This window comes from Maylandia zebra, linkage group LG7 (genome assembly GCF_041146795.1).
Source record: "Maylandia zebra isolate NMK-2024a linkage group LG7, Mzebra_GT3a, whole genome shotgun sequence".
NCBI classification, from domain to species: domain Eukaryota; kingdom Metazoa; phylum Chordata; class Actinopteri; order Cichliformes; family Cichlidae; genus Maylandia; species Maylandia zebra.
Window position 1 is genome coordinate 62,412,810 of NC_135173.1, and position 27,466 is coordinate 62,440,275.

Genomic DNA, 27,466 nt, shown 5'->3' on the forward strand with positions numbered 1-27,466 from the left:
AAATACAAAAACATAAAAAATAAAAATCCTAGATGCCCAGACATATCATTGCTTTTAGTACATGGTGAAGCTATCACTGGGTGTCTCTTTCCACTGATGACATAAGTTTGTCTTTCTAAAGCTATTGCTTTAGGCTGTTTTCTAGGCTGATCAATACATGTCATTTGTGATTACTTACTACTTACTGAAGCCTGACCACTGACTGTGAAGGACAGTCACATGAGTGGATTCATGCACACACACACAAGCTTGTTAGTAATATGTGCATACGGTGAACACCGCAATTAGGTTACAGTAAATAGCTGAATTGTGTTATCTGTGCATTATCACTGTCACATAATCAAATTAAAACACAAATGTCAGGTTGGAGTCATCCTACTTGAGCTGTCCTTTTGGCATCTGTCCTGATTTGAAGAGTCAAGTGTTGCATATTTTAAGGCTGGGCTGAGTCACAGTTCTCTGCCAGATTGTGCCAACATTGTGATTGCCAGGCCTTCTTTGTTACCTGTTTGAATTTGTGCTCTTCTTTGTTTAACCCAGATTCTTGGTCATCTCTCCAGTTATTTCTTCAGAGTTCTAGAAACCATTTTCTCTGGAGCTCAGTTTACTAGGTGACTGTGAACTCCTTCAGCCACTTTTGAGCTCCAGTCTATCTTCCCTGTTACTTGCAGATGAAAGGACTTATCTGTTCACAACCTTTTCGCCCATTCTCCACCCATATGTTTTTGTTGAGTGTTTGCCAGGAGGACCAAGTGCTCCTCCTGAGCTTACTTTGTGACACCAAGACTCGATCTACAATAACCTCATCTTGACCTCTGTCAACACTATCTCACTTCCCTGTCAGAGATCCTGGTTATGTTCCTGTAGTGAAGCCACTCACCCGTTAGCCAAACATGAGTTGAAATGTTCTTGCCGCTTCAAATTTGCCTACCTTTCAAAATTATTTTAAAGCAGCTAATGGTTGCCAGAGTTTACTCCTTGAATCAATTTTAAACCAAACTATGAATCTGTTTAGCAGATTACATGTTTGGGAAAAACGAAACAGTTGTAAAAAACTTTGACTTTATTACTTCATAAAGGTAATATCACTTTGTGTTCATGTTGGGATGCTTTGATTAGAGACATTTGAAGGTTTGATTAGACTAGAATCCCTGAAAATAGCAATGCTAGGGTGTGGTTCAAAGAGGCTTGTCTTCAAAAATTACATGTACTCTATTCAGTTCAAATTAATTTTATTTATATAGTGTCACAACAACAGTTGCCTCAAGGTGCTTAATATTATAAGGTAAAGGACCCACAATAATACTGAGAAACCCCAACAAACAGACAACCCCCTATAAGCAAGCACTTTAGCAAACTTGGGAAGGAGAAACTCCCTTTTAAAAAGAAGACATTTCTGGCAAAACCAGGCTCAGGGACGGGCAACCATCTGCTGTGACCGGCTGGGGGTAAGATCGTATGTTAACACATTTAGGCTATTTCAATGAAAATGTGTTTCCACATACTCTTAATATACATGAACACCAATAACCACAGAAATTCCAGTTAAGCCACCGATTAAGATATTTTCTGCCAGATTTAAAGTAGGCACCCCAAGTTCTACTGCTGCATCCTTGACCTCATGTACAGCTCATACATGCAGCCTCTAATTCCATTTTTCTTACACAGGCTTTTTATTTTGCACAGTATTACATCAAATTAATTTCACTGATGCTTTTGTCTAGTCATGGGTACAGTTATGAATTGAAAATGCAAAACTGTGCATTATTTTCTTGAGATAAGCTCATGGTTGAGAGAACCATTGGGTTGAGATAAGCTCAACCATGCCAGTGGTTGCCAATGGTTGAACTTATCCTAAGCAACCTGCACTTACCATCAATCTTTTAGTTTGTACCCTCACACTGTAATTTCCATTGGGAAGCAACTGGTAAAAGGTAAATAAATGTTTTTTTGCTGTGCAAAATAAAGTACCAAATTTTAGGATTTTTACGAGTTTTCCAGTTACTCATTACAAGTCTTAACTTAACAAATTATGTAGTACAATAACAAACTTATGATTCTATAGACAGAGACAACATGCAACTTGTCACAGGATTTATATGGGACTGAGTTAATTTAAAACAGTTTTCCACAGAATCTGCATTTGTAGCGTTAGATTTAACACATATAGATTTATTTGTTTTTTTGTTCTTTTGCTGCAGATGTAGCAGAACCAGAGCTATCATTTCAATGCTCAAAAACCTGGCATGCATTGTTTTTCAATGCAATCCATTTATTCAGCTGTATAGATGCAGGAGAAATTTGCTACTGGTAGCTTAGAGCCAAAAGCAAAACACTTCTGTATAGCCTAGAGCTAATAGCTAAAATGTTCACTGAGCTTTAAAGGTTACAGAGAAAAGCTCTACAACCCGTTTAACTCCTTTTTTCTGTTGAATTTCTTTAAAGTTTAACTAAGTAATCATCTAAAAAAAAAGGCTAAGCAGTAGAAAAAACAAATAAGCATTCACAATAATTCTTTCGCTTTCTTCTTAAAACTGACAGCTGTCTACTAAACCCTAAATGATTTGTAATTTATGTTCAAGCTACTTAAGATGGAATATAAAATGTTTTATTATTCTAAAGAGGTAAATATCAAAATATCAATTTAATAGCAAAATACACTGACAAATATGAAAACCATCTAGATAAAGATGGTGTTTTAATGTTCTCTTACCTGATGTGACAGAAGCTGAATCTGAGATTGCCCGTGAAGAGAAATTTATATTGCCTTTTGTAAGGAAGAGTAACAAACTACAAGATGCCAAAATTTTTCAGTCCTATTCTCTATAGAGCCTGTCAAGGAAAATGCTGCAACTACACCCAACCAGACTGTAAATGAATGTACAGATGATCTAAGTATTGACTATTACATGTGACTCGAGTGTGTGTATGTGTTTGTGTGTGTGTTTGAACGAGTGCACACCCAATAAGATTAGAGTAGGGGTAGGCAACCTTTCTGATGGCGAGTGCCATTTAAAATTTCCTCAGAGGTCAGTGTGCCATATGATTGCATTAACAATAAATTTAATAACGCTCTATATTAACAGTTACACACTGTATAGAACAACTTTCTAGAATTATATTTGTTTGCAGATGTTGGCAGCTATCAGCGAATAGTTATCAGCTATTTTGAAACAAAAAAAAAGACACTTTTTATCCATAACAAAAACTCCATAACAGCAAATGAACTGTACAACAGAAAATACAAATGCTATTTAAGTTCTCCTCACAAGGATGATAAGAAAAATGAACTAAGCCAATATGGCATGTCTGTTAATACAGAGACACACATGTTAATATGATCTCTGGTCTCCCACTCAGAGACACAGGTCTCCGAGTGTCCAGCATTCAGACGGCTACCTGAGGACACTCATGTGAGAGAAAATCTGCTCACACAGATATGTAGAGCCAAATACTGTCAATAAGGCCTCTGCAATGTTCTGAGGACAGTTAAACTTGTCAGGTAGTGATGTCCAGCAGGTGAAAATGCAAGCTGCATGAACACGCACAGCTATGGATTACAGCTGCTTCGATGTTGCATTAACTGGCATTAACTCAGCCAGTTAATGCGAGACAAATCCAGCTACTCATTAAAGATTTCTGGTTTGATCAGAAAATAAAACATTGGTCCAAACACCGGAAAGTTCAGAAAATGCATTGTGTCTCGAGTCTACGGATGTATCCGTGTATTTCCGTGGTGCTGATGCTGCGCTGAGCGGAAAGCTCCTCAAGCTTTTGAAGTGTCGGAATGTCGAAAGCTAACAACGTCCCTCTCACCAGTAGGCTAAGTTATTTTTAGCCAATTACAAGTTGAATCTGGTACTTGGGGTTGTTAGTTAAGATACTGTCATTAAGAAGCGGCACAACTAATGTGTCTATGCGAGCTGATTTGCGATGTGCACCGCTGGCGCGGCCATTTATCTTTTGATGCACCTTCTCAGATTAATTCACTGTGTGTCGTGCCCAGGGCTGGACTGGGACAAAAAAACAGCCCGGGCATTTTGACTAGAGACCGGCCCACCAGCCATTAAAGCCATAAAGCCTTTGAATGAAAACAAACGATTTTGTGACAGTGATGTACAATGTTGTTGGTATATGTATGATTTCTATACATTTTACATCAGATAAAAACTTTGGTTGTAAGATTCAGATAATTATTTAATAACAGCCAGACATTTTTAAATGAAAATAAGAAAGTATTTCTTTGTGCCCCCCTTTCCCTGTTAATGCCCTACCTGCCCACCTGGCAAAACTTTGCTAGACCCGCCCCTGCACAGTTACCAGCTGTCAGCTACTTAGAAAAGGATGCTGGTGTTATTTGTCTCTCAGAAACAGTTCATAACTTCCCTTCAACTCATTCATGTCACCTAAAAGGTAAACCCGTTTCTCCATCACCTGTTCAGCTCTGATGATTCAGTAAGGACATCTCCTGGTTTCATCTTCATGTTTCCCTCTCATCACATAACCAAACCGATATCATGACCAGCAGGTTTACAGCTGTGGCTCCAGCAAACATCAGCTGTACTAGAAAGTAATATTAAATAAATTCTAACAACAGCTGATCAAGCTTAAACGTGCTGCTGTTGTTTACCGCGACATCCGCTGGTTTCCTCTTTCTGGCGCAAAGTGGGCGATAAACGAACAAGAGAGAAAAGCCGATCAGCTGATCATTGATCAGTTTCATGATTAAAGTAGCAACAGGAGAGGGAGCGGGTGAGAGGATGAGAGAAGAAGAGGCAGCTGTGCAGCAAAGACAAAGAATAACTCAACCTTTGTGCCTTTTTCATTCTAGCTAAAGTCCGGGACCAACTGCGTCCCCTCTCAGCTCAACACGAAACGCGTAATAATTTCTCTGAATGCAGGAGGATTCCATCTTTTTACTGGACGGTTGGCAACTCTACTAACTAACCTTATGAATTAAATAAAGTTCAACATTAGTAACATCATAGCACCCACCCAGCTGTATAGAAACTCGGTCATGCTAGCTAGTACGCAGTAGAGTTAATGTAACTGACTGTAAAAGGTCAGCACAACGAAAATAAACTCCACCTAAACTTGGTTTATATCTGACCCAGATAGACTGCAGGTCATAACTTCTTACCTGAAGTTCAGTTCACCTGACGCTCTGACCGGCGGCCCCCTCGGCTCTCTCCTCGTCCTTCCTCCGATCTCCCTCATCCACCTGCTGGCCTCCACCACTTGTTAATGTTACTGAATCTGTGGAAGCTCCGCGATGCCACCACCAAACAACTGAGTTATTTTTACACACCGGCCAGCATCTGGCCAATCCACCACTTTTCATTGTCTAAACCGTTACAAAAAAAAAAAAAAATCATCGGGCCATGTATGCCCGATGGCCAGTCCAGCTATGGCTGTGCCATTAGTTAACCCTTTGTGCCTAGGGTTGCCGACCCCTGGATTAGAGGCATCTGCTTTGCTGTTTTAATGGGGACCAATAAGCAGAGCTGCCTCCTATAGAATTGGTTTATATTGCCTTCTTCATTTCATGAGGACATAAAACACTGGGTTAATTTCTCTCTAAAACTGCTCCTACTATGTTAAAATTCTTGAAAGCAAGGCTTTCATTTTCATTGCTATACAGATTATGTCGAGTTTTATTTACCACGTACGTTTAACTGTCCATCTAATCTTCCTCTGTTAAACAAACCCTCTATGTGTCACAGTCTGGGTGAGTAGCTGGAAAATTCCACTTTTCTCCTGAGTCACCTGGTATCCGCTCCTGGGCAGGGCCACCATCCCCTCACCTGTTCTCCACAAATGGAGTTGGTTTTGAGACAATCAGGTCGGGAGACTTAAATACCACGTTGACATCCCCTCACGGCTAGTTTGTCAACTATCCAATGTTGGTATCCGGCTCTTATGACCTATGCTTTTGTCGTTATGAAGTTTACTAACCTTCTTCTCTTGTGCTGTAGCTCCCTGGAAATTCACTCGACTTGTTTCTCTGGCTCTAGCCCACCTCCCGCACTCCTAGATAATTGACTGCCTCGCTTGGAAATCTCTCAGTGCTTCACCTGCCTGCCCTCCTGCCACCACCACTTATCAGAACCTTTGGAACTGAGGTCAGCCCTCTCGTACCATTCAGCTCACCCGAACTAATATCACATCCCCTCAAAGCTCATCTCTCTCCACCTGCAAGTAAGCAGTCAGTTTAGTTATAGTCACCATCTCCTGCACTCAGTAGCCATTGCCACTCTAACCCCTTTCTTCCTTCTTCTCTCTCCTCAGTGTGATCACTAGACATTACCTGCCACGCTCCAGTCCCCCACCTCTGGTTCAATTATCCCCCTCTTGGTCCACGCCTTGGTTGCCACATCCCCACACCAAGTTATCTCATGCCACGTCATGTCAGTCCTTGTTATTGTGTATTTTTAGTGCTGATTGGCTGCAGAAGCCTCACCACACTGTTATAAAGCCAGAGATGGTGGAGCATAGTTGGGTTCTCCCTCACCTCCAATCCTAAACCTAACCATCAAAATAACACAGAAAACAAACACTGAGACAGAGATATACAAAACAAGGAGCAGGACAGTCCCATTGATCCAGGAGGGTGAAAGGGGCCGGAAAGGAGGGAAAGAAAAACAAGGGCTTTGGCCAGAGGCTCAGAACCCTTGGATTCCAGTTTAGGCTTTGGCTTGAGGTTCTTTGGAGACACTGGAGGAGCTGGAGGGCACTTTGGAGGATTCTCTGGAAGAAGTAGTCTTCTGGAGAAGACTCAGGAAGATCTGGGGGAGGCTGGAGCTCTGCTGGGCTCATAGCTGACTCTAGAGGCTGGGTTAGGACTGTGGGAATATCCATCCATTTCCTCTGTCAGTTAGGGCTGTTGTTAGGGTCTAGTCTTCCTCACTGAATAGATGTGGGTGCTGAGGAAGACTGGATCTTAGCTGTCCTCACTCTGGAATCAGGTAACTTTAAGCCAGATCTTACTTGGCCCACCTTTGGAGTTGGTATGGGCTTGGGATTAAGCTGGGTCTTAACCCTCCTCACTCTAGGAAAAGGCAAAAGTGAGCTGGAACTCAACCACCCTTGCCCTTGGAATAGGTACAGGAGTGGGGCTAAGCTGGGTCCTAGCCATCCTCATCTTGGAAAAAGCTATGATATTAGAATGCAAGTAGCTAGAAAGACCTTGGTCACCCCCTCCCAGTGAAATGGCATGAGAATAGGGACCCTATCTGCCCTCCCTCTGTCAGTGGCTACAGGTGCAGGCTTAGATACCCTAGGGACCAGGACAGATGCAGGGACTGCCAGGACCCTCATTGCCCTAACTTAAGGAACAGGTAGGTGTGTTTCTTTTCATGCAGTCTAGATAATGTTTCTGTTGTAGGTGTCACTGAAACCATTTCCTTCAACTTCAAGAAGTTTGGGTAATACCATACGAAATGACAGACTGAAATGAAATACTGTTTCTCACCAGCCTCTACAGTGCAATAGTCAGTACAAATGAAAACGTTTAAAAAGAGCAGTAAAAAGGCAATAATAAATCACAACAATAAATGGGGATAAATATAATAAAATCTAAATTCTAAAACAAACTCAAGTCTAAATAGTCACACTCGTACAGGTAGCAGCAGTCCTTTCCTGTGGAAGAAGAGTCATATGATACATAAAATATCTTTCTTGTAGATTGGTCCGATGCTGCCAACACCACCCTTGTTTGGGGAACATGCCAGGAAAACCCTTGGTTAACTTACCAACTTGATAATCAGCTTCATGTGACCGTTTATTCCAATCAACAATGTTAGGGGAAATAAATTCAGATAACAGAAAGATAACCTGGATGTGTTGCATGAGCTTCATAGTATAGGGACCTGGTAGTCCTGACTTGTCCACCACTACAAGCCAGATTCCCAAATCTTTACTGGTTTCTTGGAGAACTGCTATCACTGACCTTTGGGCCTATTGTTTCTGTTGCTCTGTCTTTGTGTACCTGGTCTGTCACAACAGAGCGATTCGGAGCAGACAAATTAAGAGTTTTTCAGGCAATGTTTTCTATTTGCATGCAACATGTAGCATACAGTGGGGCAAAAAAGTATTTAGTCAGCCACCGATTGTGCAAGTTCCCCCACTTAAAATGATGACAGAGGTCAGTAATTTGCACCAGAGGTACACTTCAACTGTGAGAGACAGAATGTGAAGAAAAAATCCATGAATCCACATGGTAGGATTTGTAAAGAATTTATTCGTAAATTAGGGTGGAAAATAAGTATTTGGTCACCTCAAACAAGGAAAATCTCTGGCTCTCACAGACCTGTAACGTCTTCTGTAAGAAGCTTTTCTGTCCCCCACTCGTTACCTGTATGAATGGCACCTGTTTGAACTCATCATCTGTATAAAAGACACCTGTCCACAGCCTCAAACAGTCAGACTCCAAACTCCGCCAAGGCCAAGACCAAAGAGCTTTCGAAGGACACCAGGAAAAGTATTGTAGACCTGCACCAGACTGGGAAGAGTGAATCTACAATAGGCAAGCAGCTTGGTGTGAAAAAAAATCAACTGTGGGAGCAATCAGAAAGTGGAAGACATACAAGACCACTGATAATCTCCCTCGATCTGGGGCTCCACGCAAGATCTCATCCCGTGGGGTCAAAATGATCATGAGAACGGTGAGCAAAGATCCCAGAACCACACGGGGGGACCTGGTGAATGACCTGCAGAGAGCTGGGACCAAAGTAACAAAGGTCACCATCAGTAACACACTACAACGGCAGGGAATCAAATCCCGCAGTGCCAGACGTGTTCCGCTGCTGAAGCCAGTGCATGTCCAGGCCCGTCTGAAGTTTGCCAGAGAGCACATGGATGATACAGCAGAGGATTGGGAGAATGTCATGTGGTCAGATGAAACCAAAGTAGAACTTTTTGGTATAAACTCGTCGTGTTTGGAGGAAGAAGAATACTGAGTTGCATCCCAAGAACACCATACCTACTGTGAAGAAAATCCTACCATATGAATTCATGGATTTTTTTTTTCCACATTCTGTCTCTCACAGTTGAAGTGTACCTCTGGTGCAAATTACTGACCTCTGTCATCTTTTTAAGTGGGGGAACTTGCACAATCGGTGGCTGACTAAATAATTTTTTGCCCCACTGTAGATAACCTATCCAAAAAATAAATTAAAAAGAAAAAAAAAAAAAAAAAAGCTGGAATTCAAATATGAAAAACAAAAACACACCACATAATGACAACAGGGACACATTTATACTTAACCGCCATGTTTCTTTTAATTTATTAACTTTTTTTAAGAAGGTGCTTTGCACCAAACTGCATTATCCTCATACATTTCAAGAAATACAGCTTTACAGAATACAGTGATACAGAAACAGGAGTGCATCAGCTCTGCTTGACTCACAGGTGGTCAGACGTTTGACAGCTTGAGCCTCGACAAGTAGTTCCAACATCTCTCTATAATCCTCAGTGCATGTAAAACTTAATGCAGATAAATGCTTTCATGGCAAAGGTAAGACCGTTATGTTGGATGGTTCTATTTTGTTTTGTTTTTTTAACTCACCAAAACATTTCTTTCAAGTTACCATATAAATAATCACCACAGTAATTACTGCTGAAGCATAAAATTATGAAATTATAAATTGTTCCATTTCAAATGTGATGATGATCATAACAGGCTCAATGGGTTTAGACTGGCAACTGGAAAGAATAGCCTATTTGTTGTTGTTTTTTGGAAGATTTGAACTAAAGGGAAAAAAAAAAAAAAAAAAAAAAAAAAAAGGTGGTTTCCAAATCTTCTCTTATTCTGTCTTGAGAGACAAAACAGTTTCAACTCATGCAGCCAGAACATAAACACATACTGAGTTATAGAGTTCCATAAATCTTATTCTATATGAAAAGATTACATTATTGCTTTACTTCTTAATATGTATATAAATACACACAATTGCAAAACCACTTGTGACAGTGTTTCAGTTAAATTATACTTTGAGGATGCTGGTAAGTCCACAACAACAGCTGGATGGGCTTATTTGCGCATCATTCAGTTCATGTCATCTTGTAGCAGAGAGTCCCTCTCTTCAGCTGAACTACATTTGATTCCATCCGATAGGTTGCTGTGGTCAGGTTGATTACTCTGTGTTAGGAACAAAATAAAAAAAAGGTTATTAGTTGAATAATAAAATCACCCTGTGGTCTAGTCATGGCCAACCTGAAAAGGTTAGAAGTTTGATTTATCAACAATTTCGTCAATTGGTTGGATGAAGAAAAAAAAAAAAAAAAAAAAAAAAAAAAAAAAAAAAAAAAAAACTCCATATAAAAGACTTTATAATATCCAGTGGCATTTGAGCAGACACTGTATACATTCAGCCCCAATAACTGGGCAATAAATGACTGCTTAGACTCTTCTGGATAGTCCAAGGCAGCAGTAATATGAAAAGAGTAACCACTGCAACTGCAAAGGGTTAAAACCCCATCTGACAAACACACTGCCATCTATCCATCCAGCTCTCCTCTCCCTTGCCACCTCCTCTAGCTTGGGACAAGCACACTGAGATATTCTGAGGAAACAAGAAATATATTCTATAATATAATGCAAAATAATAATCCACATCACTGTAGCTGCAGCTACAGTGATGTGGATTATTATTTTGCAAATTGGATAAGGTCAAACATCAATATAATAGTACTAGTACTGGGAAATAAAACAGTGTTAATGAAACTAAGTGTGGTCACATTTTGCATTTTCCTAATCAAAAATTCCAGGAAAAGATTCAAATAAGTAATGTTGGGAAAAACATAATATAAATACTTGATTTTTATTCCTTTCACTTTCATTAAAGTCACTGTAACACTATAATAAAACAAATGAAGACATAAAACACATCAAAAATGCCAATAAGTACCTTTATGCTCCATAACATTGTGCCATGTACCTGAACAAACACTGGTAGGAACTCCATATCCCTGCACACACTAGATTCACTAATTACAGATTACTTTGAATCTGCCACCTGGTAGCTTGCAGAGTTTCCAGGGTCAAGCTGCCTATCTGACCCTTTAATGAATTTACAAGCAGGTCATATGTCAATCAGTAGTATCCTTTGCTCTTATTGGTAGTTTCTCCAGCATAAATTTCACCTGTAGTCGCTTTAAGTCATTGAACATCATGCACTTTCTACGATCTCTGTTTACCACAAGTTGCTTCCAATACGTTTTCTGCTTAAGAAAAATCTGTGCCCCCAGTTTGGGACAGACCGCTACAGCCACCCCTGTGGCTGCAGCTGTCTGTAGGAGGTAGAGCAGGTCAGCTGCTGGTTGGAAGGTTGGTTCGACCCCTGGCTCCCCCAGTTTGCATGCCAAATATCTTTGGGCAAGATACTAACCCCGACTTGCTCTCCAATGCATCCATGAATGACAGTTAGAAAGCACTGAAAGTATAGATAACAGTGCTTGTGTGAATGGGTGTGTATAGAGCACTTTGAATACTCCTGGAGAGTAGAAAAGTGCTACATAAGGCTACGTCCACACTAATGCATTTTCGTTTGAAAACGCATAGTTTTCTCTCAGTTTTGGCTTCCGTCCACACTGAGACGACGTTTTCCTCAAGGAAAAAACGCAGCGTTTTAGAAACTCTTGAAAACGCATACATTTCAAAATGGAGCTATCCCGTCACAGTGTGGACGCTCGAAAATGCAGACTTTCTAAAAGGATGACGCATTTTAGTCATGTGACCAATTAAACATAGCGGAGGGCATTATACAGCAGTTGTTTTGATTGCTCTCACTTTTGACAGCCCTAAAAAAGATTAATATCAGTTTGTACATGCTCCAGATAGCTTTTTTTTCCCCCCAATCCTTTAAATCTCACTCACTTTTGCGCAGGACTGGGATGTAAGCGTTTTCGGCCGTTTCAATGTGGACGCACAACTCTGTGAAAACGACTGAAACGCTAGTGTGGACGAGGAGCATTTTCAGACGAAAACGCCGTTTTCAAATCTATCCGGGCTAGTGTGGACGTAGCCTAAGAATATGTCCATTTACCATCCCCAGCTTCCTGATGACCTTAACACCGTCTACTGCAAATTTCAAAGACAACCATTCACACCTCCCATCTGCTCATACCTGCACAAAAAGACTACCTGCAGCCCTCACACCTCTCTCCTCTGACCCGTTACTTACTAAAGCTCTGTGAGGAGGATGTGTGTTCCCTCTTCCAAAAAAACAAGTACAAAGACACACACAGGTTTCTTTACATCTGTAGTTAGTAAGAGACAAAATGGTTAAATTGATAGCAAACCTGGTTTAAAAACAAACAATCATTCCTTAAACTAGACCCAGGAAGTATTTTACTGATCAGAATGCAGTAAAAGCCCAAAAAGGTGGTTGTTCATCCATATTGTCATGGTTGAACTGGACGGCTAAATACTCTATCAGTCGAAAACAATAGTTTGAGTTAACTTTTCAGTCTAGGTAGAAAATGTGCTTTTATTGCCAAGGTGTTCTAGGTTTTAAAAAACTCTGAACATAAATGAACAATACTCTTATAGGGTACATGTGTTCACCTGCATGTGTGCACCCACCTGAAGTACTGATACTTTTCTTCTTTGTTTCAAGGCCATGTGAGCCTTTTACTGGCTCTTTCTCGGCTGCCTAAAAGATGACCAAATTGCCTTAAAAAAAAAAATCAGCCAATCCGAAAATTTAAACAGAGAAGGTTGCTAACGGGATTTTGATAGTCATTTGGGTTTTTCATATTAGACTGCTAGAGATTGTGTAGAGAGATAGTGTAAGGATTCATGCAGGGAGTCATTTGAGGTGATAATTTGATTTCCATGCAATTAATCAAAGGGACATGCAGTTGGTTACGTTAGTCTTTTTAAAATGATACTTATGAAAATGGACACTGTCAGCTTGTTTACATGGAAGATTATCATTCTAATTTTATGTAGCATTGAATTATAAATAATAATAATTTAATAAAAACTATCAAATGCAAAGATTTTTTTCAAGATCCAAGTAAAAAAAAAAGTAGGTTGTAAAATCAAAACCATAGTATTCGTATCAGAGAACCTCAAACCAATAATGTTTCAAGAAATTTGGATTGTTAACACCATTATATTCAGTGTGTACTTTCATGCTAATAACAAAAACCTGAAAGCAGGAAATCTCTCCAATTTCAGGATATAAACCACACATATTTTCCCCTCCACTCTAATCAGTCTTTAAAAACTCCAAAAAATGAATTCAGTTACTACAGTTTAAATCAAATAATCATTTGATCTGGCAAAACAATTTAGGTTTGAATGAGTGAAAGGTTTTACACACCCCAACATTCTTGATAAATGTGGAGCTCAGTGAAACATTTAAGTTAGACCGCTGCAAAATAAATAAAAATTAATTAATTAACAACAACAACAACATAAAAAATTAAGTTTGATATTAACAGCTGCCACTACTCACTTAACTTCTCAGTAAGTACACTTTGGCTCAAACAAAAGTTTTGGGGCCAGTGTTGCTACTACCTTCTTGACTCTCATAAGCCTAGTGACAATTTTCATACCTTAACAAAATGGGAAAACAATTATCTAAACTGTTAAATGTAAAATAAGAAATAAATACTTACATACAATATATGAAGAAATTGGGGGGGGGCTTGCCATTAATGATAATTTATACTGACAGTTGAATAGTAAGATAACACTGCCATGTCTACATTTAATTGGCAAGCAAAAAATAAATGTTAGCTTAGTATAAATGGCTGCAGCTTTATATCTGGCAATACAATACCTACCTTTTCATGTGCGATCAAATCCAAAAACTACTTGTTTTTGCTTTTGTTATTAAAAAAAAACAAAAAACAAGACAATATAACATGATGACTCAACAAGACTTTTTTCCTTATGCTTTCATCACGATTGGACTACTGTAATTCACTGTTTACATGTCTAAACAAAAACTCCCTGGAGCGTCTGCAGACTGTCCAAAATGCTGCAGCAAGGCTTCTGACAAAAACATCGAAATACTCTCATGTAACACCATTGCTTATACAGCTGCACTGGCTCCCCGTTGAATTCAGAGTCCATTTTAAGATTCTGGTTCTGACATTTAAGGCTCTTCAAGAACAAGCACCAGCGTACATCATTGAACTTTTACAGCCCTATGGCCCCTAGTAGGTCCCTGAGGTCTTGTGATCAGGGCCTACTTGTTATGCAGTATACAAGACTGAAAACCAAGGGTGATAGAGCTTTTGCTACTGTGGCCGCCAGACTGTGGAATTCTCTTCCTCAGAACTTAAGATCTGCAGACTCAGTGATTACTTTTAAAAAAACAGCTAAAAACACATCTTTTTAAAATTGCATTTTTTTTTTAAACTTTTGACTGTTTGCTTTATACCTTGTGAAGCACTTTGTGATCTTTTATCTAGAAATGTGCTATATATAAAAAAAATAAAAAAAAATTACTTACTTACTGACAAGCACTACCGTTTACTGTGCCACACCTAATTAAGCCATAGCGGATATTTTGCATGGCATTAGTTTGAAGATCAACAGACCGTAATACTAATAATGTGATGGAGGTTACCACAGTAACATGACCCGATGTCGAGTCAGTCGGGGCGCGCGGGGGAGGGGGGGTTAGATACCAAGTTAATGATTCTGTCACATGAATGCAAGGAAAGGAGCAGAAGTGAGTGCAACTGATCGAGATACTTTATTAATTACTACCAATTTACCTTTTTCTCTGTTTATTTACTTATTGACTAATTTACAAATTTTAATCCTGAAACTCAATGAGAGCAGCTTCAGGGCATGCTTCCCTACTCCTTTTCTTTCATTGGTGTAGGGAAGAAAAAAAAAAAAAAAACCAAAATGCAACGTGCAGTTAAACAAGATAACATGCTGGCCTGAATCCTGTGTGGCAGCTTTACCTTCACTTTGCGATACACTACAGCAGCGATGATGATGGTTGCCAGACCAAGCCCTATGAGGATGTACTGTAGGTATTCCAAAACAGTAGGTAGAACAACCAAGTTTGTACGGAACGTATTGACGATTGGGCCATCAATATATCCGTTCTGAAGAGGATAAATAAAACACTTACAAGATTTTAATCCACACAGAACCATTCTGTAGAATTTTAATCTGTTTGTGCAAAAAAATTGCAGAAGAATAGATGTAAAGACACTACATCATCTATATCATTAATAACTCACCTCCTCAAACCAGATCATAGGCATCACCACATCAGAAATCTTTCCAGTTTCACTAGAAGGACAAGGACATTCAACTTTACACTCCAAGGTTACATAGCAAATGGTAAGAAAGGCAGGAAATATCCAAGACCCTTTCATATTTAATGATCACAACATATAAAACAATACATGACAATGTCTCTGGCGTGATAGTAGTTAAGGGAATAGTTCTTTACGTAATTCCTGAGACTTTTTTCATGTAGAGGTTGAGCTGCAGGCGGATGGACACATTCAGAGGGACACCCGTTTGCTGCAAAAAGACAACAAAAATATACAGATCTCACACTGGGAATAAAAAAGGAGGGAATTATACCTCAAACACCATAAATGTGCTGGAACATGCAAATCTCCAGGTAGCAATTAAAGATATGGTCACATAATTTTAACAATAAACTCAAGGAGGAAATGTTCTGTTTGACTGGTTCATCTGAGGGAGGATGCACATAACTGCTGTTCACTTTTAGCTTCATATTATTTATTTTTTATCTCTACAAAATGGCCTCAAGTGATTTTAACTTTAAAAGCTTTGCCGAACTCAATGTGGGTGAGCCTACAAGCCATTTCCAGTACAGGACATTTTGCATAGTAACCTGAAGCTGAAAGCAACCATTTACTTTTTGAACCCACAGGAAATTACATGTAGCCTGGGCACAGACTTGCTTTACTCTACATGAAAAGACGTGCTTGAAAGGAGAAAACATGTCTGCTACACTTTAAAAAAAAAAAAATCCATAGTTCTATACACACTGAAAAAAGTCTCCTCACTAAAAGAAGTGTAATACAATTAGCTCAACAGCACAGCTGACAGATTGCAGTGATTTGTAGCGAATCAGCTTTGAAAAGCAAAATAAATAAATAAATATGGTCCAGCTTTTCTATTACATTTTGTGAGTTAGCTAAACTTTTAAAATATTTTAATCTACTGCTGTACACAATTCTCTCATCTTTTATTGACATTTTTTTCCAAGAGATTTTAGCTCAATGTGTCCATAAAACAAACTACAAAGTTCACTTCCAGACATGTGGCTCTGATAAAAAGTTAATATGGGCTGAAGGCAGGAGAAAGACGACAGCTGAGGATAGACAATAGGAATGCAGCTGTTGGCAGAGCCAAAACAGAACAGAAGATCTAAAAGAAAAATGTGCATAATATACATGTATGACAGAAATGAGTGCCATACATTTTATTATAATGTTCAAGTTATAGTGTCAAGTCATGTGTCTCATGTAACATTACTTTGGTAAAAATACCCCCCACACACACACACACACACACACACACACACACACACACACACACGTTCCCTATCATTTCCTTGATATTTCATGTCAGCACAAACTAAATGTACCAAAAAGATTCAAATTTCTGGCACTGAGAGAAAGAGAAGAAAACTAAGAGATAAAACCAGTGTCCTCAGTGCCATGTTCAAGAGTCAGGATACTTGGCTCTATCGTATGATAGAGCCATAAAAATCCCAAGCCATCTGATGTTTCTTAATTATTAACTTAAGTGTGAATGTTGCCCTGCTGAAATCCACTGAACATCTTGTGAGCTTTTATCCGGACAGTAAAAACTCTTTCACTATCAATACTGACTTTTTATTGGCATCATAGAACGTTTTTAATAACCCTTTAACTGACAAACAACAGCAGTTATACAGGAATAGCCCAATTTCCAATTACCTTATCTTAATGACCGTTATAGAAAAAAAGACTGTATTAGGACCAGTGGTAGTGTTTTAGCAAACTCAACATTTAACATTAGCAATAAAGGTTAAAGGCAATGCAATTTTTAAAAGTTGATTATAATAACTTAATGCGGAAATGACTTCAAATGTAAAAATGTGTACATCTTTTCATAATGAATGAAATACAAATCTGATTTGCAAAAATCTCTCATCAGTAATAAAAAAGAAAAACATACTTTTTTAAAGTGAAAACATGCTTTAGAGTTAGTTTTATTAAGTCATTTTCTTACAAAATTATAAAAACAATATTTTCTAATAAGAAAGAGTTCAATTATGTCTTTGATTAAAATGTAATCAGCATCAGCAAATGGTGACAAATGCAAATTATCTAATGAATCCATCAAATTGAGCAAAACCTCGCAAATCATGAGAATCACTCAGCAGTGAAAATGCAGACTTCAAGCTCTTGCAGACTTCTTTGCCTGTCAATATACTGTTAATTGTTTTTTCATTAAGATATTTTAATAAATAACTTTTTGTATGTTTATCAAATCACTATCTTTGCTCTTAAATAACATGGGGCCTTAAGTAAAGAGTGACTCTTCACAGGTGCAGTATTGCCTTTCCCGATCTACTTTACCAGTAAACCGCAGTCTTAGCCCAGAAGATGGCCTATAAATGTCTTTGTTCTTATATAAATTCATCTTTAGATGAAGAAAGTACCGTTTCTTGTTTTCAAAACTTACACTCTTAGTCACAACAAAAAAAAAAAAAAAAAAACTAAACACTATACTTAATGGAACCCCATGCCGACTGATGTCCCTTTATCATTAACTTGATATCAACGTGGGCTTGATGGAATTGACTGAACAATGTTGTAAGGTTTAATCTATGAAGCAAAAATCATTTCTGTATCAACTGAGATTTTTCTTTTATTGAAGCAATAGATAACATGGAGAAATAATCAAATTTCCAATTACCTTATCACAACCACAGCTATCACTAAAAACGCTGCATGTGATTTTTACACAGGCAGAGTTGCATAAGGAATGACACATGGGAATATCTTTTTAGTCTTATCAGTCATTGGCTTTTTCTGTACTGTAGCACACAGGTTACTGCGTGACTGTACAGTAATAAAACTACATATCAATTTTCCTATAGCTTTACCATCCAGAAAAATAAACATTAACTTTAAACCTCATCCCCTTAGCTTACCGCTTTATCACTGCTATTTTGCATTAGTGATGACTGAATGATTGCAATGTGATAAGGAATCTAACTTTAAGTGTTTGAGGAAGACTGAGAAGGTGACAGACTTGGTCTTGTATTGTAGAAAAGAACAAAAACAGTTGGATGTAAGTGATAATGGTACGATACAACCTTTAACTAAATTCTTCCACAAATTTGCCATCAGGATGGCCTCTTATAGGTCAAAATGCACCCTACATGCTTCTCTCTGTGCCATAAAACTTGACAAATAACAGAAGGTCTATGATATGCAAGAGTCCAGCTACACTCATGATCACAGCAGGTTTCAAGGACAATGGGGCTGACTTCTAATATCCTTACAACAATATTGCAGACTAATGACATTCATTTTAAATATAAGCCAGTTACAAAATGTTACACACTTTTCATTGATCACAAATGCACTTTCACTTGCGAGTCTTGCAAGTGGGTCTGTTCCAAAATAAAATCAAATTTAAAAGGAGTTGCAGCTTAAGTTGGAGTCTTCACAGTAACATGAAAGCATAAATTAAGTATATATACCATTTCTAATAAGCAATGGGAAGAGATGCGTTTAAAAAACAGAACAAAGAGAAACAAAAAAAAAGCCCACAAATAACTACTGCATCAATAGAAAACATTGCTAACCTATGAGCTTTGAATCAAAATTATGATGACCAACTGTACACACTGTGGTGTGTGTGCTGTATACTCACTGGGTGAATGTCTATGAAGAGGCCGTGCTTCTCCTCACTGGGATTAAGACCCTGCACGTAGTCCAGCAGCACAGGATCAGCATTAAAGAAGTGAGGATGAGAGATGAAGACTGGAGAGTCTAAAATGTTCAAAGAATGGCAACATTAATAAACTGGCCCATTGAGGAAAAAAAAAAAAAATCTATCAAGTACACTCACAACTCATGGCTTGTTGGCAATCCCTGCCATGTCTCTAAGATCGCATTGGTTTAGTTAAGGATGTTTTCACACCTGTGGAAAGGTTAGGCATTTTCATGCAATGCCTAACCTTGCATGAAAATGCTTGAAATTGCTCCAATTGTTGAGAACCACCGGAAAAAGCCGGCTCACATGGTTGTAACACTGTTTTGAAGCACAGCAGAACGATTAGCTTTAGCCCCTTTTCCATTAGTACCTGTTCTTATCGACTATTTTCAACTACAATCGAGTACCACCGAATGTGCGTGGCCATCATAATAGCAACGCAGCTGAGTGTCCTGCGATATAATGAGTATGTGACATAAAGGCTACAACGAAGGTGGATGTGAAGGCAACTATATACACCTGCTGCTAGATCAGATTCCGGGACCACAGCGTTGTTTTTGGTAGCCATTTCCCTTGTTGCCTCGGGTTTCAAAACTGGCAGTTTTTATTTTCGTGGACAAAAAATAAATAAATTTTTGCGTTCTTTTTAAAATTCTATCTTTAAGAATTTTATTACCAAGAGCCTGTGAAAAAAAATAAAATAACATAAATTGTTCCAGAAATTTCTTTAGATGAATCTATGAAAAACTCCAAAAGGTCTAGCATTTTTATCAGTGCATAGTTTTGTGCCATCAAGGTGATTCACAAAGTGGTATTAACTGAAAAGTTAATAAGCCTTGGCATACTAACTTGAGTGTAGTGAGTTCCTATAAAGGAAACTGGACAGGCAGAGGACAAAATAAGAAAAAAAAAAATATCAGGGTTTAAAAAAAATAAATAAATTAAAAAAAAAAAAACAAAACAAAAACTCTACAGCAGACAATCATTATCTGAAAGTCATGCCCCCATGAAATAGGGGAGGAAAATCCAGCAAAGACCTTACATGGGACCTAAGAAATACATCTGGACCATGAGCTGTCTGAAAATCAGTGGCAACAGGTTTCATGGAATGATGAATCTAAATTTGGGATTTCAACACCCCAGACTTCAAAAACTATTGTACACATTTTATTTATTTTTTTCAAAATATAAAGAAATGGGTAGTGGTAGGTCTTTCTAATAACCTCTGGGAATGCTGTGATGGACTGAATATTTATTTCGCCTACACTGATCATCATTACTCACTGTGGCGGCAACTGCTAACATTGAGGAGTCCAGACTGTCTACAGGGGCAGAAGCCTTCATTGGGAGCATAATCCGTCCCATTGGCAAAAAGGGTCTTGGGTGCAACATATCGATATAGAGGGATCCCGTTCATCTCTCCAGGACGCTGATAAACCAGCTCCATAGACCTGGAAAAACAATGGGTAAATATATGAAGGAATAATGGGAGAGGCAGAACTGAGGGAAAAAAAAATAAATTTAAAAAATTAAAAAAAAAGTACAATTCTGCAAAGCATTTTACCTGCACGCGTCAGGGCTGTAGAAAGGCAAAGTGCTCTGTTTCGTCATGAAAGGAGGCCACATCTGCCCAGCTGTTCCATTGATCATGTTAGACTGAGCAGTCCTCCAGTATGGCAGCTATCACCAAAGAGAAAGAGGCCAGTTACAGTGTGAAAAATAAAATGGTGTGAGGGGAAGGAAAACAAAAACAGCAACAAAACACAATCTGCTGGCATCATACCTCAGTCAGACCATTCCAAGAGTCGACTCTGTGGACTTTTCTAATGTCATCTTTTCCAGTAAAGACTGTGAACAGGCCAGTGTTGGAGTTGTTGAACTAAAGAAAGCATAAAAGGCAGACATCTTTCTTTACCTGCTCAAAGAAATTTCATGCAAGAGACAAATCTGTTCCTTAAACTGAACCTATTATGCTCATAGTAATCAGATAGAGAGGATAACGAAGCATTTCTAATACTTACTTCTGAAAAGAGGCCAAATTTTCCTGATGTGGGAATCATTCCTGGCAGGTATTGATTTAGAAAATCCACTAGTCCACTGTCATAACCCCACATAAGCTCCCCTACAGGCTTGGTCAGGAAGGGACCTTCTTTAAAAGTTTTAAAGGTTGCACTCATCATGAGGCGCAGTACATAGGGCAAGTTTTCCATCATCACTGATGCACCCTAAAATTACAGAAGCCACAGGCTGTGAAAAAGCAGAAAACTGAGGAAATTATTGAACCAATCAAGAAGTGAGGAGGTGGCAACAATGTCTTACCAACACCAACATGTTTGGAATTGTGACAACATCAGACTCGTTCCCAGCAGACATGGAGGGCTCGAAGTGGTACTGTCTGTATTCCCTGTAGGACACTGTACCGTTGGGATGGAATGTAATGTTTTCCTTCTGACACTGCTTTCTGGAAGAAAGGTAATATGTCCACTCAAAACCTGTGCTTCAAGTCCACCTCTGTACACACATCTTAAGGGTTTAATGCAGGGGTCCCCAATCTCAGTCCACGAGGGCCGGTGTCCCTGCAGGTTTTAGATGTCTCCTTGATCCATCACAGCTGATTTAAATGGATAAATTACCTTCTCAACATGTCTTGAAGTTCTCCAGAGGCCTGGTAATGAACTAATCATGTGATTCAGGTGTGTTGACCCAGGGTGAAATCTAAAACCTGCAGGGACACCGGCCCTCGTGGACTGAGATTGGGGACCCCTGGTTTAATGGATTCAGTTATCCTTACGAGAAAGTCAAAAATTGACAGACCTTAAAACATCAGACACAAAAAAGAAAACAAACCATAAAAAATAAAAAGCTCTTCTGGTGTCTCAGGTTGTTGCAGCCAAATCATTTTAATTTATTTCTGGAATGTCCTGATAGTTGTTTTCAATAGAAAAGTCTGAAGTGGTCTACCATTTGCAACCTCTCTCCTTTAAATAAGAATCACATCCTTCCAGAATGCTTCCTCTCCCCCCCCCCTCCCTTTCAAATCCCAAAAGGTGAACACATGCTCTTGTGGACATGACCAAAACTTATGACAGTGAGCATGTTTCAGTCCAATTACAATATGTAAAAAAAAACAAGTTTAGCCATATATTTTAAAAAAAAATTAATTCTTAAACACCTTTTGGACGGATATAAATTGTAGCTCACGCTTATAACACTTGTTTAAAATTGTTTACACTTCTACTTCTAAAATTAGTTTTCACTTCTACGTTCTAGGTTTAGAAGAAAAAAAAATTAAGTTTTGGTTAAATTGGGTTAGGCTTAAGTTTAATGTTATCTGTTATACTGATAAATGGCATTCAACGAGATCTGTAGGTGGCAATAGTTGCAATTAATATCGAACCACCAATTCGTCAACCAGTTTCTTAAAGGGCAAAAAGGAGCAAAAATTGATTATTTAAGATGAAGTTGTAAAAGAGATCCTGTTGCAATCTAAAACAAAAAATTTTTTTTTATTTTTTTATTTTATTTTTTTTTTAAATTGTAGCAAAGGATGTGAACTCCTAGAACAGTAATAAGTCTGTAGAAAGCAGTTAAGCAGTCACTATTAATGACATTAATAATACATTTCTTTTGCTGGTGTCTTTAAAAACACTCAAGGTCTACTTAATGCACAAAATTAACAATATCATGAATTAGTAAAATAGCTAGAAAGATTTAAAATCCAGAAACAATGCACAAAACATGAACAGCTGGAGCACTGACTGAGTCTAGTTTCATAATAACCTGTACAACAACCTTCGACCCAGCGTCATCTAGCCACCGTACACTATGCTATCATGATCATAGTCAAGGGCGATCGTGGCTCAAGAGTTGGAAGTTCGCCTTGTAATTGGAAGGTTGCCGGTTCGAGCCCCGGCTTAGACAGCCTCGGTCGTTGTGTCCTTGGGCAAGACACTTCACCCATTGCCTACTGGTGGTGGTCAGAGGGCCCGGTGGTGCCAGTGTTCGGCAGCCTCGCCTCTGTCAGTGCGCCCCAGGGTGGCTGTGGCTACAATGTAGCTTGCCATCACCAGTGTGTGAATGTGTGTGTGAATGGGTGGATGACTGGATGTGTAAAGCGCTTTGGGGTCCTTACGGACTAGAAAAGCGCTATATAAATACAGGCCATTTACTTAGCTCCAGTTTACCAATGAAGTTCCTTCCAGTAAAATGGATCTTTAATTCTTTTACATTTTTTATAAACAGGAGCTTTCTGGGACATACAGAGTATTATACCATTAATAAAATTTCTAATTTATTAATAAAATTATTAATTTTATGAATCTAACTTTATTACAAAAAAATAAGTCCATTTGGAGTTTTACTGGAGCAAACTTTATTGAAGTTTAAGTATCCAACAATTTAAAGTTTTTAACTGATAGTTAAGGTTGAGCACAAGTCCTCAAGAGTTAAATTGTGTACCTGTAAACATAAGGTCCTCTCTGTTCCACCATCGGCTTTTCTCCTTTCAGTATCTCAGCAGGATTGAGGACATTGAAGAAGTAGACTGACATAAAGAACGGCACAGGGATGTCTTTCCACATGGTGTATGTGAGATCATTCTTTGGATCAATTACTGTGTGCTGATGTGAAAGAGAGGAAAAAAACAAAAGCAAAAGAATGAGCATTTTCGTCATTAAGGTTTTTATACATTTTCACAAACTAATAGAGAAAAAAAAAAACTAAATTCAAGGGGACACCTTTAAATTGCTTTTTTCTTATTTTATTTACCTAAAAGGTCCCAAATCCTGAGATTGTGGTTCATCATCTTAAAAGTTACACAACATTATATTTCATTCTAATTTTAATCTATTATTTACATTTAGGTTTTTGTTATAGTCACAAATGTTCCTACAAATATGATATGAATCTATTCCTTTTAAGAATACTTCTTTGTGGTGCTCCTTATGCAATTACTAAATTGAGCACATTGAGTGATTAGTTAGAAAGTAAAAACACTATGTAACTATGCTTTCTGGATTTTTCTATGTGAAAAATGAAAATAAAATTATTAAATACATCCAGTCTTTGATAGTGCAGTACAGTTCAAACACCTGGTATGTAGAAATGCTATATTTCTCACCATGTTTATGTTTTGTAGCCTCATATTTAGCTCAAACAGGGTAGGATGACAGCGTGTCTGCATGTGCCCTAACTACAAAGTTCAACTCAAAAGGGAACCAACTACAACTTAAAGAGTTCGCTGCTAACGGGAAAAAGCAGCACTGCGAACTGACAACAGAAATAAAGCAAACTAAGGAAGTAGGCAATACTTTTGCACGTATTTTTTCCTGTTCTGCATATTATTTAAATAATAATAATATTACTTGTATCGTTTTACTGGGATATATTGAGTGAAAGGAAAGTTGAAAAACCTCCGCCTGTTGTGATTTTTAATATGGAAATAAATGACATTACCAATAATAGTTTAGTTAGTTAATCAAATCATTTTACTAACATTGGACATGCTTGACTCTTTAAAAGCCTCAGAAAGTTTTTCCGGAGCTATTAGCATTGTTACTTAATCTGACTACATGCATTTACTGATTAGCTTATCTGCACGCGCCTGTTATCATTTACTGGTTAACTCTGGAGGCTCTTTGAAGTACTTAAGTCCTCGGGTACGATTAAAGGTGAATCTTGCTTGACTCAGCACATACAAGCACATGTGTAAAACATGCTAACTATCCGTGTCAGGACGTTTCTTACCTTTACTATTTGGTCGTCGATGACTAATGGCACCACAAAACACATAATTGTGCCGAAAAGCACCATCAGCACACCTGCCACTATGAATCCAATAGCAACTTTAGGTCGTTTAATTGCCATATTGACAGGCTGTCAGTGAGTCTTCGTAGCTTTGTTTTGTCCGTGTCCGCACTTTTTGTCGGTAAAGATAAACGGAGTCAGCTTAATGACTCCACCAGAGTCTCGGCATGAAACAAAACTTATAATTAAACGTACATTCCTCTGAGATCTCTGCGGGTCGCTCATCTCTCTAATCGATGATGTTCTGACCTGCTTTTATTGTCGCTGTATTTGCGCTGTTTGACACGCCTACCGAGGATTCTGGGAAATGGAGTTCCCGCTCTCTATATCGGGCCATAAGTAAAAGCTTAAGTAATTGCCCGATCTTTCAAGATATCTCCCAAGTGGCAAGAGCTTTTGGTATGCTGTAGGCATAGTGTATTCTTAAATTTACTTTAGTATTAAAGGAGGAAAATAGGAAAGGGCTCAGAAATGAGCAGAGCTCCTGTAACAGGCTGCCACACAAGAGGGGCGCCGGAAGTAACCATATTATTGTACCATTCAAGTCCAATTTCAAAGACAGTCTGTGGTTACATACTTTTATTCTGATTTATTTGATATTCTTCAAGGAAAAATATTTTTGCCACCTTTCATCTATAATTCTACTTTAATTTTAAAAGTTTAATATTCAGATCAAGTATTGCATTTGGGGATTTTTTTTATTAACCAAACTCAGGACCTTCCTGCTGTGAGGCAACAGGGTGCTATGGCTTATGGCTTATCCTGAATATTAAGCAGCGTCGGGCCTGGACAGCACATGGATGGGATACCGCACGGGAATACCAGATGCTGTTTTTATGTGTTAGGCTGGCAACCTGTGCAGAGTGTACTCTGCTTCTCGCCCTATGGAAGCTGGGACAGGCCCGACCCTGACCTGAGTTGGATAAGCGGAAGAGAATGGATGACTGGATGGTCTATAAAAGCTCACATGAGGTTCAATCTCCTGCCAAAAAGATTTCTGCCTCATTTAGATAAAGCAGTGCATGGGTCCAGATATAAGAACGTGTTTGAAGCAGTTTTTAAGAACACTTAAGAGCCTCCTTTGTTTCGTTTTCAGAGGTTTTACTGGAAATATCATTGCATCTAGATAAGATAAGATAAGATAAGATAAGATAAGATAAGATAAGATAAGATAAGATAAGATAAGATAAGACTTTATTGATCCCACGGCGGGGAAATTTGTGCGCTACCTCAGCTCAGGTACAAATAGCAGGAGAAAAATACAAAAATACAAATAAAATACAAACAAATACAAAATAAGGAGGATGATACACTATATACAACGGTAGCATACACAGTATGTGATTATGGATAGAGGGTTCTGGAAATATGCAAGAAATTTAACTCTTCTACTGCTATGTAAGTAATAGACATCTATAAGTATCTATAAGTATAGACATGTATACGCACACAGACACACACACATGTACACACTAAATATACATATGTATACATATACATACACATATACCTGCACATATGTGTATCTAAAATAGATAACTGTAGTCTGGACATGTGAACATTCAGCTAACAGATCAGAAGTCAGTGCCATGATGTCTGCAACCTTCATGCTTGGAATCATTGGTTCATCATTGGTGAAACATTGGTATTTTATTTTTTTGTTAAATAAAATGTTAATAGGAGTAAACAGACTACATATGCAAATACCTGACACAATAAATATGTAGTCAAAGACAAGTGCTCTTTGTAGATAATAGATAAGCTATTTAAACACTCCATATACAATAAGATGGTTGCTATACCTGCAAATGTCAACCTGAATGAGTCTAACTAACTTTTGTGATGAAGCTTTGCCTTTATGCAAAATAAAGAAAAACAAGAATTTATATTCGCTTAAGCAAAAGAAAAAAGACAAAGAAATTAAAATGGAACAGGAAATAAACAGAGCACCCTGATTATAAAACTCTGAAGTATTCACATAACGATAATACTTACCTTCACAACTTGGTTGCTTATTACTGTTGGTCCCACAATTACAGAAATTGCCCCAAAAATCAAAGTCAGACCGCCTGCCACTATAAATCCAGCAGCTACTTTGGATTTATTGATGGCCATGGTTGCTTCTTAGCAATGATCAGTGGTGTCTGATAATAAAAGAAGACACTGTTTTGCTCCTCTTGCCTCTGAGTCTGCAAGCCAACAGGCTGAATGAGTGTGTCGTGTTTTAAAGCCGAGCCACTGGTAGTGATGTATTCAAAGGAAATAGCAGTTGAGTGAACAGCTTGAGTTTATTCTCCGCAGACCCCACCCCTCCTTGTATATGCACATCTTCACTACTTTAAGAGAACTACAAAAAATATATGGAAAAAAAATGCAAAAAATACCGTGCATCCCAAAAGTATTGACAGCACTTCACATTCCACATTTTTCCATGTTGCAGCCTTGTTCCAAAATAGTTTAAATCCATTTCACCTCACAATTCTGCAAAAAATACTCTACCCTAGTGACAAATGAAAAAAGTTGAAGTTTGTAATTCTTGCAATTTTATTAAAAAGAAAAGAATATATAACATGTTAAATGGACTGGTTCCCATATACTACTTTACTATGACATCTGAGCACTCAAAGTGCAACTTGCCTCATACATACTTACACATACAATACTCTTTTTTCTGTGTGTTTTCTACATAAGTTCTTTCTATCTAACAT

At 38.3% G+C, this 27,466-nt stretch overlaps 2 protein-coding genes across 25 annotated transcripts in view; both read right to left on the reverse strand.

The window, feature by feature from the left end:
- The window catches only part of slc4a5b (solute carrier family 4 member 5b), a 74,345-nt gene extending 71,493 nt beyond the window's left edge, over positions 1-2,852 (reverse strand). For all 17 annotated transcript variants that reach the window (XM_076886858.1, XM_076886860.1, XM_076886856.1 and 14 more), the window contains exon 1: positions 2,714-2,852. The gene's annotated coding sequence lies outside the window, so the exon portion shown is untranslated. The remainder of the gene's footprint in view (positions 1-2,713) is intronic.
- A 6,401-nt stretch (positions 2,853-9,253) lies between these two features.
- scarb1 (scavenger receptor class B, member 1) lies at positions 9,254-26,943 on the reverse strand. 8 transcript variants are annotated; one of them, XM_023154179.3, is made up of 14 exons: positions 26,754-26,943; positions 23,412-23,572; positions 21,273-21,414; positions 20,975-21,178; positions 20,737-20,832; positions 20,518-20,633; positions 20,238-20,404; positions 18,891-19,009; positions 15,433-15,506; positions 15,218-15,269; positions 14,933-15,079; positions 13,330-13,380; positions 12,585-12,654; positions 9,254-10,139 (listed from the first exon to the last, which is right to left on the reverse strand). In XM_023154179.3, the coding sequence occupies exons 1-14, from the start codon at positions 26,871-26,873 to the stop codon at positions 10,135-10,137; spliced, it is 1,524 nt and encodes a 507-aa protein (XP_023009947.3). In that variant the 5' UTR covers positions 26,874-26,943; the 3' UTR covers positions 9,254-10,134. The 8 variants fall into 8 exon arrangements, with proteins under 8 accessions (XP_023009947.3, XP_004569457.1, XP_004569459.1 ...); XM_004569400.4 differs by lacking the exon at positions 26,754-26,943 and adding an exon at positions 24,699-25,024; XM_004569402.6 differs by lacking the exon at positions 26,754-26,943 and adding an exon at positions 24,699-25,023 and having other exon boundaries at positions 12,585-12,674.
- Between the last annotated feature and the right edge of the window lie 523 nt (positions 26,944-27,466).

Coding starts and splice junctions, on each gene's coding strand:
- scarb1 (XM_023154179.3), bottom strand. CDS start 26,873: ATGGCCATCAATAAATCCAAAGTAGCTGCTGGATTTATAGTGGCAGGC. Junction 21,179..21,272: donor TTCCAAACATGTTGGTGTTG/GTAAGACATTGT, acceptor CTGTAATTTTAG/GGTGCATCAGTGATGATGGA. Junction 15,507..18,890: donor TCTTCATAGACATTCACCCA/GTGAGTATACAG, acceptor GTCTTTTTGCAG/CAAACGGGTGTCCCTCTGAA.